The sequence below is a fragment of the Pelmatolapia mariae genome, linkage group LG22 (assembly GCF_036321145.2).
Source record: "Pelmatolapia mariae isolate MD_Pm_ZW linkage group LG22, Pm_UMD_F_2, whole genome shotgun sequence".
In the NCBI taxonomy this organism is placed as follows: Eukaryota; Metazoa; Chordata; class Actinopteri; order Cichliformes; family Cichlidae; genus Pelmatolapia; species Pelmatolapia mariae.
The window spans coordinates 13,511,034-13,523,084 of NC_086245.2; the positions used below are offsets into that span (position 1 = coordinate 13,511,034).

At 38.8% G+C, this 12,051-nt stretch overlaps 1 protein-coding gene across 7 annotated transcripts in view; it reads left to right on the forward strand.

Annotated features, from left to right (window-relative positions):
• Positions 1–12,051, forward strand: part of LOC135932889 (sodium bicarbonate cotransporter 3-like) — a 44,420-nt gene extending 32,369 nt beyond the window's left edge. For 6 of the 7 annotated variants that reach the window (XM_065470611.1, XM_065470608.1, XM_065470610.1 and 3 more), the window contains 13 exons: positions 708–841; positions 935–1,180; positions 1,700–1,805; positions 2,397–2,558; positions 3,101–3,214; positions 3,564–3,725; positions 4,466–4,717; positions 4,959–5,027; positions 5,266–5,439; positions 5,643–5,780; positions 6,868–6,968; positions 7,849–7,965; positions 9,606–12,051. In XM_065470611.1, coding sequence (XP_065326683.1) covers positions 708–841; positions 935–1,180; positions 1,700–1,805; positions 2,397–2,558; positions 3,101–3,214; positions 3,564–3,725; positions 4,466–4,717; positions 4,959–5,027; positions 5,266–5,439; positions 5,643–5,780; positions 6,868–6,968; positions 7,849–7,965; positions 9,606–9,687 — 1,857 coding nt within the window. In that variant the 3' untranslated portion in view covers positions 9,688–12,051. The remainder of the gene's footprint in view (positions 1–707; positions 842–934; positions 1,181–1,699; positions 1,806–2,396; positions 2,559–3,100; positions 3,215–3,563; positions 3,726–4,465; positions 4,718–4,958; positions 5,028–5,265; positions 5,440–5,642; positions 5,781–6,867; positions 6,969–7,848; positions 7,966–9,605) is intronic. The other variant, XM_065470612.1, reaches the window with a different exon arrangement.

Below are 12,051 nucleotides of genomic sequence, written 5' to 3' on the forward strand. Positions count from 1 at the left end.
CAAGCAAATACCCCAGTTCCACAGAATCCTAAAGTTGTAAAGTGCAAAAATCTGTTCTTTCTACCATCCATAATAGTGTTATCAGTGTTTTCAAATAAGAAATCCATTGCACGGGTTGAACAGTTTTAGCTAAATAACACTCTGCAACACTCTTACACTAGACAATAAGATGGGATCAAATGCACACATGTTACACACAACATGTTTCTGACCTCTTTAAAATACGTGTATGAGGAATCAAAATAAAAAAAAAGTTACATAAAATCAAACTATTAATATATTTCACTTCTTTCTTTTTGTTACCATACAAACTGTTTAGTATAGTGTCTCTTTTTGTGGTTCTCTCTGTTCTCTCTCACTGTCTGCTTCTCTTTCATCCAGATGTCTGTGCTAGGCCAGGGACTGTTGGCACAGACAGAGTCTGTGTGCTGGTGTGTGTAATGTGTCTAAATAAACTCACACACTGCACAGAGATATGACTTCGGTCAAGTCAGCAGTGTGGGAACATTTGAACAGTTTATCTAGCCTCTCAGACGCAGCCCATAATGTCTGTTTAATCAAAGCTTTATGTTCTGGTCTGTGGTCTCCTCCTCATCTGTTGCTTTTCTCCTTCAGCCTTTCCCTCTGTATCCTCCTTTGTGCAATTTCACCTCCCCAATCCCTCCTTTCTTATTCCCTCACTCCACTCCTCTCCTCTGTCTCTACAGAGCGCCATCGAGTCTCTATTTGGGGCATCACTGACAGGAGTAGCATACTCCCTCTTTGCAGGCCAGCCCCTCACTATTCTTGGCAGCACGGGGCCTGTTTTAGTATTTGAGAAGATCCTCTTTAAGTTCTGCAAGTGAGTTTTAGCAAGTTTGCATTGTAGTAAAAATGCTCAACAGTGTTTTATGTTGATTCCCATTGTCTAATAGAAATTCTTTGTCTTTCCCAGGGACTATAGCTTGTCCTACCTGTCTCTACGGACCAGCATTGGTCTGTGGACTGCCTTCCTGTGTATCATCCTCGTGGCCACAGATGCAAGCTCTCTGGTTTGCTACATTACCCGCTTCACAGAGGAGGCCTTTGCAGCACTGATCTGCATCATCTTCATCTACGAAGCTCTAGAGAAGCTCTTTCATCTGGGAGAATTGTACCCTGTCAACATGCATAACAGCTTGGACAACCTTACTCTGTATTCGTAAGTACTGAGATTTAAGTTACATGAATGATTAAAGGTCCATTTGTTTATTATTGTTTGCTCAGTATTATATTTTTTGAATTGTTTGCACAGGTTGCATTAAATTTAGTTCTTCAAATTGCTGTCTCTACAAGAGTGCATTAACTGATAATGAGAGAGGTTAAAATATTATATTATCTTCTTGTACGACTACTTCAGCTGACTGGTTTACTGGGAAAACCCTAAACTCTTATTAAATCTTCATTTAATTTCTGATTTGTAACGGGCTTTGACACAACCTCAGAGGGACTTGTCTGCCCCTGGTCTCAAAGTAGAGACTTTCCACATTTTCTATTACAGTCTTTAGACTAAATTCCAAAGCATTACATAAAGTAGTTCCCTCTTAAGGAAAATATAATTTTACCTGGCAGATACACTGTAGCATGTACTTAAAGTTTGCTTTAATTGAACCCTAAACATTATTTCTCACAGAAGGCTCAAGGTACAGACTTTGCTTAGTTTTGGATCCTCTGTCCCCAGGTGTCAGTGCTCTCCACCAGCAAATGCTACAGATGAGGTCATGCAGAAGTGGAACCAGTCCGGATACAGTCCAGACTCTATCGAATGGAGCAGCCTCAGTGTTTCAGTAAGACTAGTGCACAGTGACCTCTAGTGTAAAAAGCAGAAATTACAAACACAGTTGTAAAATTGGAGAGCAAACAGTGAAGCTTAATGTTGACTTCATGCATTGAATCTATGTAGAGCATATGCCATAGCTTCCCCAAGTAGCTTTTATACCTGTGTGTGCGTGTGGTGTGTCTCCATTGCTCTACAATTTTCCCACCTAAACACTTGCTAGCAGTGGAGTTTCTCTCTTCAAGTTGCTCCATTGTCTTCTAGCTGATTTCAAAAATGGCACCAAAAGAAGTAGCCAGAAATGCATGGAAGGAAAAGGTGGTGCTGTGGTACTGTGAAGTTACATCACTAGGGAGGTGTGTCTCAGGTTACGGTGTAAGTTACTGCATAAGGTTTCAGAAAGGTTTGCCATTACATACCTACTGCGTAGATTTAACACAGAAGTTCAATTCCACTATAAGCCAATAGTCTACATTGTACAGACATTTACGTTTATTCGGTAATTCACAGTTTTAGTCATAAGCACAACCACCAGCAATACATCTACCTCTGTAATACAGATGATTCATTAAATTACCAATTTTTATCTTCTTCTTTAAAGACGTGCAAATTGCTCCATGGAGACTTTGTGGGTCCTGCCTGTGGTCACCATGGGCCGTACATCCCAGATGTTCTCTTTTGGTCTGTTATCCTCTTCTTCACAACCTTCTTTTTGTCATCATTCCTCAAGCAGTTTAAAACAGAAAGATACTTCCCCACCAGGGTGAGATGTTGGGCTTAATTTGTTTGTATATTATTTCTTTTGTAAAACGCAGCAAAAAGAAGCTTTAAAAAGACAAAAGAAAGCACAGTTTAATCTCTAATCATGTAAAATGATGTTTAAATAGTACTATTTGAAATATGAAGCATCAGATCTATAACATCACATGTCATTATATGTTTTGTACACCTGGTGCATGCAAGTGTGGGCAGATTAACCTAAAAGGTTCTGACACTATGTAAATGTTTGCATTGAGTCATTAGTACAGGAGCAGACTCATGTGCAGAAAGAAGAGATCTTCCTGCATCCTCCCACATAGTACTACTGTGTTATCACTCGGTGTAGGCCGGTGTTGGTATTGTGTAAACTGTAAAATGTGGAACAATTACTTTGATGGAGCTGTTACCTACAGAAGGAAATGATCTTGAAGTTAAGCAGCTTCGGCCTGTATTCGCTTCTCTTTGTTTCGCTTCTCAGGGTGGCTGAAGGCGCATGTCAAATCCCTAAATAAATTAATCTATTTTGTATATGTGTGTGTTACATAGGTGCGATCCACTATTAGTGACTTTGCTGTGTTTATAACCATCATGATTATGGTGCTAGTGGACTACCTAATGGGGATCCCGTCTCCTAAACTGAATGTTCCTGACCGCTTTGAGGTAAGCATATTGTTCATCTGCATTGCTCCATTTATTACTATTGAGTACATTTTTTACAGATCATAGCTCTTATCTTCTGTAAGCTTTAAATAAAGTATATAATCTGTAGATAAAGTAAAGGTTTTGTAATTCTATTGTATTTTACTCAAGAGTTTCTTTACAGTGTTAGCAGTCTCTTCTCAGAGATGTAAAAGTACAGATTGTGTGTGCTTAACCCTATTTCATATACAAAAGCTCTTGCTGGAATAGTCTAGATTCTGACCAACACATTACAAGTAATGTGTAAGATAAATATTCTCAGTTAGTTCATACCTTTTATACCTAATGTGGCTTGCACTTTTCCCCTCAGCCAACTTCAAAGAACAGAGGCTGGCTAATGGATCCGTTAGGAGAAAACCCTTGGTGGACACTGCTGGTGGCAGTACTTCCTGCCATGCTCTGCACCATCCTCATTTTTATGGATCAGCAGATCACAGCAGTCATCATCAACCGCAAAGAGCACAAGCTGAAGGTCTGACTTTTATCTAAAAGTATCTTGAGAAAGCTTGTGATAGGGCGGCAAGGGAGGAACTGTGCTACTGTATGAAGACGTCAGGAGTGGCAGAGAAGTATGCTAGGGTAGCGAGACAGTGATGAGGTTTTGCTGTAGAAGTGACAGATTGGTTCAAGGTGGGGGTGGGATTACATCAGGGATTGGCTCTGAACCCCTTCTTGTTTGCAGTGGTGATGGACAGGTTGACTGATGAGGTCAGGCAGGAGTCTCCGTGGGGAGCAGGTGGAAAGGTAAAGATGTAAGGAGTAGAGTTAGTGAAAGTGGATGAGTTTAAATAGCTGGGGTCAGCATCCAAAGGAATGGACAGTGCAAAAAGGAGGTGAAGAAGAGCGTGAACACAAGTGTCAAGGGTGATTTGTGACAGAAGGACAGCAGCAAGAGTGAAATGGAAGGTTTACAAGATAGGAAGAGCAGTGAGAGGGTTTATGGATGTAAAGGAGGAGGACATGCAGAGGGACGGAAGAGGATGGTAGAGAAAGGGTGAGACAGATGATTCAGTGTGGTCACTTCTAAAGGGAGCAGCTGGAGGAAGTATAAAAAGTTTCACAAAATTTATTTTTAATTTAGTTGTTTGTTTGTTTTTTACAGAAAAAGGCAAATAACTGATTGATCACAGTGAATGAATCTGTCACAAAGATTTTTCTCTTCAGTCTTAAAAGTTTGTGTATGTCCATGTCTCTTCTTCTCATATCTTACAGAAAGGATGTGGCTATCACCTGGACTTACTCATCGTGGCAATAATGCTGGGCGTGTGCTCCATTATGGGCTTGCCGTGGTTTGTGGCTGCAACCGTCCTCTCCATTTCCCACGTTAACAGCCTGAAGGTGGAGTCTGGCTGCTCCGCACCGGGAGAACAGCCCAAGTTTTTGGGAATCCGGGAACAGCGAGTCACGGGATTTATGATCTTTGTCCTGATGGGTTGTTCTGTCTTCATGACATCAGTGCTCAAGGTGCGATGGGGTTGTCAGTGAAATAATATTTGCTTCTTCATGAGGATTTGCTTCCCCCTGTAAATCACTGTATATAATAATGTCTTTTGATTATCTGACACAAGTTGCGTTAATTCCGTGTAAACTAACTGAAATGTGTTGTCACCTGGCACAAGTGTGTCATAGATGTTTTCAGCTTTTTCTTTCACGTACTGTAAGTTAAATATTTTCTAATATGTTGTTTGATTTGTGCTTTCGACAGTTTATTCCAATGCCGGTTCTGTACGGAGTCTTTCTCTACATGGGTGTCTCTTCCCTCAAAGGTATTCAAGTAAGTCTCTCCCCTGCTGTCTTTGAAGATAGTGCTGCCCTTCTGTTCAGAACAGAGCAGGAGTCTGGAGCTGTTAGTAAAGATAAGTTTGCCCCCCTGCAGTTGCAAACCTTTGATGGTAATTCAGAGTCCTTGGGAGCTTCTCTTAAATGTGTTTCCTCCTCTGAATAATCTATTAAGTGGTACTTTCATGCATTTGTATTTCTTAACTGTTTCGCTGACTCTCTTTACTCTATAGTTCTTTGACAGAATCACACTGTTTGGCATGCCTGCAAAGCACCAGCCTGACCTGATCTACCTGCGCTATGTGCCACTGTGGAAGGTCCATATCTTCACCCTGATACAGCTCAGCTGTTTGGTGCTGCTCTGGGTAATCAAGGTGTCTGCAGCAGCTGTTGTATTCCCCATGATGGTAATGACTCGGCCTTACTTATTTTATCACTTCATTTTTACTGGAGAAGAGTTAAAGAAATGTTTTTTTTAATGTCACTGTTATTGATCATTCATCTGTATTTTGTGCCAAATAACAGTATAGCAGAGGATTTCTTTTATTAGTAGATATGATTTTATTGTGTCATTCCTTTACTTTATGTTTGGTTTCATCTGTAATTCTAGGTTCTGGCGCTGGTCTTTATCCGAAAGCTTCTAGACTTTTTCTTTACCAAGAGAGAGCTGAGCTGGCTCGATGACTTGATGCCAGAAAGCAAAAAGAAGACGGAGGATGATAAGAAAAAGAAAGCACGTGAAAAGCTGGTAAAACTCATCTGTTTTCCATAAGTGAACATCACAAGTGTATTTGTAATTTGAATTTGAAAGAAGTTTTGCTATACTTTGCATTAACAGAAAGTTGGCTGTAGCAGATTTTGTGTCAAAAATGGGGTAGGCGGCACTTTACTGGGATCACTGGACAGAAAAAAAATCATTAACTTTTCAGCATGATGTTTATGATAGGAAGCAAGACTGCTGTCCCTCTGCCATGGCATTTTCTAAGATCTAAACCATGACAGGAAATGTATCCAATCACAAGCCTTTTCCAATGATAGTAACTAGTATACAGAACTAATAAATAAAAATATTAATTTTGGAATCAAGGTTTGGTAGGATTAAGGATTAAGCAGACAACCTTGACCCTGAGAGTGGAGTTCAGAGCATTTGTGAAGAGCTCATGCCTGTGCGCCTTCTGTGGAAAGAACTTAAAAGTGAGAGGAAAAAGCTGGAGGATGACAGCTGACTATTTTCAATATCTACTTGAAGGTCACAACCACTTCTGCTTCCAAATGATACAAAATTAAAACTGCTCCTCAGTTACAAAAATTTACTAAATGAGAAATTTTTTTCTTCCTACTGTACTTCAAGACATGCACTGAAATGACAAAAATGTAGTTATCCTTTGTTTTTCTTCCTAATTTGCATTTAAACCGTAATACTGCAAAATCTCTCCAAATGCTCCATCTGTCTTTGTTGTAAACAACAGCTTTCCAGATCGTGTAAATCCTTCTGAAGCTCAGATTGGAAGACAGTTTATTTATACTACAATTCGAGTGGGTGCCTTAACAGTGGATCGAATCAAATTGCAAATTAAATTGCTATTTAATTGTGGCAACTAGGCAAAATCAAATGGGTATATTGGTCTTGCAAGCATGGCTGTTATGGAAGAAGAGAGGTTTTGAATCAAATACTTTCAGTGCTACACAGCCACAGGAGACCAAAAACCAATATAAAATAAGCCAGATGTTAAAGGTGATTTAAATATGAATAAAACTGTGAGACTCAATTGTTGGAGGATGAACCTCACTGCAGTAATAACTAGTTTTTAAACTATAGATGCATTTGAATCTAGGATGAAGAGTCCGGACTGGAGGAAGAAGAAGAGATGGGGATTAAGGACACTTATGAAGACTCAAACCGGCTCAAGATCCCAGTGAAGGAACTCTCAGGGAGGTGAGGAATGCACTCCATAAAGCATCCTTTAAATGTCAGATTGTGGGATGGAAAGCTGAATCTTATTGTAAATTTTCACTTGGGAGTGAAGTGTATTTATGTTAGTCATCGTAAATCTCACATACTACTATAATATTTTTATCTTATGGCCTCATGGCTAAATATATTTACATTTTTTGACCCAGATAAATAAAGATTTCACTAATTTCGTATGTCTTGACTTCTCCTGTGTCTAAACTTAAAAAATACGTTTTTATCTACAGCTTGAAATGACAATTTAAAGACTGGTCATCAGCTGTGTGTTATTATGTCCATCTTAACAGATCATACAGAATAGAAGTAGTGACCCACAGCGTCCCATTGTAAGAAGAGGTAGCATGGCTGTGTGACAATGACAATAATAATAATCATAATAATCTCTGACCCACATTGCTGCATATTAACCCTGCTGATAGTTTGTGCATGGGTGAAATTTTCAGACCATAAAAAACTGATTTTCAAAACAGGTGGTTTTAAACACACTGCTTTGTGTATTCATGTCTTTTTTGTTTTTATTATTATTATTATTTGTTTTAAGGTAAAAAGGTCTATGATAGAATGATTGCCTTATCTAACTAATAATATGCATACAGTCAACTCTCAGGATATCCCTTTGCCTAAAAAGCAAACAGCTCTTAATACATGTTAACACAGAAGTTTGTTTGTGGTCTGTCTGGTCAGCCATACTGTGTTGTTAACTTGGTTTAATCTCTAATATATGCATGTTTGCGTCTGCCTCTCCTGCACTGATCCTGTCCCGCTGTCTTGATGTCTACATGCCTGTCTTCTCTTTTTGTTTCTGTTTGTGTGTGTGTGTGTGTGTTTTCATTTTGGCATGTAGTTCTGACACTGACCCCTTGGTTGTAAATATCTCTGATGAAATGGCCAAAACCGCAGTGTGGAAAGCAGTGAACTCGAGTGCAGAGTCTTGTGTCCAACCTGTGAAGCTTAGCGGAAGGTAGCTATGCCATCTCCTGGAGTTTTCCAGAGCCCCTGCACCCAACTCTGTTACTTCAATATGATATTATGCTCGCTAAAAACAAGAGGGACTGCTTGATAGTGCTATCTTAACGTACGCTGTAATCAGAAACTGAAGCTAGTTACTGCCTGGAAGTCCACAGCGATTGCAGTTTTGAGTGTCGGGAATCAGTTTAATACTGTAAAAGCAAAGATAATAGTTCCTGTTCCTTTTAGATCCTATAGCTGTTAACCTGACTTGAGTTGACAGGAATATATTTGCAGCAAAATGACATTCCTCAATAACAGTTTGACATAGTTTGCACAGTAATGCATGTCAAACTTCCTTGGAAAGGCAAAGGGTAGGAAACACTTAGAAATGATTACTATTTGTCACCCGGTTCCATTGGACTGGATTCTGATTGGTCCCACATTCAGACTGCACCGTGTTTCATTTATCCTAAACATACTTGCTGTCATGATGTGTATCTCCTAAAGTCACAAAGATTTTTACAATTTGTTTCAGGTATCTTGAAAAACTGAGTAGGTGTGTTGATGCAAAGAGGAAAAACACAGTACTGTGCAAAGGTCTTGTGCTACCCCTCATTTCCTTATTTCAAGGAGACAGACTTCCTTGTTATTTTTTTGAAGTGGAATAGAGCAATAGTTTTGCAGACTTTCCAAAGGTATTTCAATGTTTGTATTTTTTGCTGCTTTCAGTCCAGTCCTTGTATCTGTATTCTTTTCAGAAGAATGTTTCTTTTGTTGTTGTTGTTGTTGTTGTTTTTTTAATCCATTTATCACTGATCTATGAATCACCAAAGCATAAAAAAGGTACCTAATTGAAGGGATGAACCAGTGTTGTGTTGATGTGAATCAATTTTGAGCTTTATAGTTAGGTTCTTTGTCACCGGCAGTCTATTACATAAACACATAATTTGCTTTCATTCATTTATTTAGTTCATTTTGAAAAAGAACCCAAAGATTATCACAGTTTGACATTCGTTGGTTGGTTTCCAAATGCTTTCCTACATCTATTTCCCATCTTACTACCAAAATATGAAAAAATATGTGGTGGTTGAAGACTTTTGCATTGTACTGCCTTTTTGAGTTACATGCATATTAATTTCACTAGATTTATTTGGGATAAAATAATGTAATGGTGGACAGAACAAAGTCCATCCATCCATCCATCCATGTCTTTAGATTTAGGCACAAAGTTTCAAACATCTGGGTACAAAGACAATCAGACACAGAATAAAGACAGGTAGCCTTCCAAGATTTATCCACTATGTCTGCTGTCTTGCCTTGAATATAAGTCCTTACCCTGTGGGCCACTTCCTTGTTTTTTTGTGTTGTTTAGTTGTGATTTTTAAAAACAGATCCTAACTTGAAGTTCAGTCTCTAAAACCTTTGCACAGTGCTTTGTGTTGCTAAAAATCTTTTGCCACAGTTCTCTCATTAAGTCCCATCCTTACCAAGTTGTACTAAAGCTGGTAAAGTCTTGTAAGTGTTTGTAATTAAGAACTATCACTCCTCTACCTGATAGAAATCACACATTTGTAGTTGCTCACAACCCTTAACACCTCCATAAATCTGCCTACGCACTCATTTTCTCTCTATTTGTTAATCCCTGAACAGCCAGGAAAAGGTGGCCTGCGTTAGAGTCGACGTCAGCCCAGACACACCTGGAAGAGACTCCACTACTGAGACGTTCCTGTAATAAATTGTGCAGACCTCCTTTTGTCCTCAATACCTTCTCCTTTACAACACTTTTACCACACTGATGGACGCAATCTTAGAGGGAAAGGGGACACACTGAACTGGAGCAGCACAACCTCTCTGCAGAGCTCCTTCAGGGCAGCAGATGAGCTCCCTTAAGGATGTGAGTCCTTCTTCAACACACGTCTTGAAGTCCTTCATGTACAGAATGTGTACGAATGGTTGCCAAGATGTACTATAAAGGATAAAACTCCAAGAAACAAAGGAATTCTGCTGTAACTGCCCACCGATGTTCACTGTTCAGAAATTCTGTCTGACTAGCAGCCATTTATTACTCATTTGAAGCACAGACACCAAAGGAAGGGGCCTCACTGGTGGGGGTGTTCAACTGTGTGAATTTTACTTTTAAACCATCAAAACTTTTATATTTATATTTATATTTTACTTTTATTATTTTAGCTGTTCATGTTACTCTACTTTTTCTTTCTTGTTAGCATTCTCCATTTCTGTATATTTAAGGTGGAACTGAGACCTTTCACTAAAGTACACCAGCTTTGAAACCTTTTTGATTAAAGCCATTCAGGTACTGTCAGCACCAGATAATTCTATTTTATATTTGGTCTGGCACAATAAATGACACAAACCAAAACAGACAGAGGTACATTCAGATACTACTACTACTACTACTACTGCACCACACTAATATTACTGCATACATCTTTGTCAGATTTGCTCATGAATAATCTCTCCTGTCTCTAGGGGAACACTCAGTATTGATACTGCTGCTCAAAATTAGTTTTTACTGTAAAGCCTCACTGTTCATAGTGTATGTGATCTTACTGAAATATCACGCGTATGTGTACTGTGTTCTTTTCGTTTGTAATATTGTAGAAATCTACTTCAGAGGCCATACGAAGTCTGTACTGTATAGTAAGCACTTTGCCAGTATAGTTTCCTACCTAAGATGAATTATGGTGTGTTAATAAAAAGGTTACTCCTCCTCCCTCTGTATTTATGCATCAGTCATTCAAATGTTAATTATACAACTCAGGAATCTTGAGTGATTTCTGACTATCGCCATTTGATATTTTAACCGTCTGTCCACTGTGTTCCTCTCATGGCTGTCATCACGACTATTTTACCTAACACTGTAAATCATGACATATACAAAGGTGCGAAAAAATGAGAATATTTGTGACCCCCAGATAGCAGCACCTGTTTTTATACTGTCTATATTATTGTATTATTATTACTGTATATGTGGGTGTGGGTGTGTGAGTATGAGCGAGCGTGTGGTATAAAGATAATTTGTTTAGTGTTGCAAATCATAAATCATTTTATGCAAAATATTTCTACTGTATATGTAAAAGAATATATTATATTCTAGGAATTCTTATTTTGCTGACAGCAGTCCTGTTTTAGCAATAAGTATTCCATACTGTGCAATGGACGGACTCCTGAACTTGGCTAATATTCAGGCAAAGAATTATTCATCAAACGACTTCTGTGTATGTTTAATCTGCTCTGTCTGTGTGTAGCTACAGTGACTATACGGACAATAGCTTATGTGCCTTGTTGAAGCTCTTTGTGTACAAGTCTAGTACTGATAGTTTAAGTGTTCAGAAGAGAGGTACGGGCATACGCGGTGGCACCCAAATGCCAAAGACGGATCGTAGAGTGAACGAGGACACGGCTCTTTTCCAGAGGCTTCTTTCTGTCGTAGTGTAATGCCATGTCTGTGTGAAGGTTGTAGCCTGAGCCATTGACTCAAAACAGTGTAGTTCAATTTATTCTTCCATTTAAAAATGTAACTCTAAATACTGTTTGTCTGTGTGTGTGTGTTCTACTATCACAGCTAGTGTTTGCTCACAACATAAAAGCTCTGTAATCAATTTTGAGGTACTGTTTCTTTTCTAAGTGATTAGTGTGTGTCAAAGTGTTGTGCCGTCAACATCCAGAAAGAAGTGACATCTATATTAATTTATATATTTGATTAGAGGGGAAAAAATGATTCATGTGTGGTTATTTCACTACATATGTGGACGTTAAAATGAAATGTAAAATGTTGTCATTAGAATAATCAGAGACGGTTAACGTCCACCAACCAGCTAAGAATTTACGATTCCTGTTGTTTATCTTGTTTTTCCACATTATGAGGTTCGATTTAAGATGCATGAATCTGGATAAACGATCAATAACATGAAGGAGTTTCTGGCCTCTATTGTCACACCAACAACACAAAGTAGAAAATGCATTTGTTTTGTACAGACATCAGTGAAGCACACGGCCTCCAGTTGTTAACTTGAACGATGACTCTTCTGTCATGGCTGATTGTTGAAAAGCAATAAAAACGAATACAAGGTGA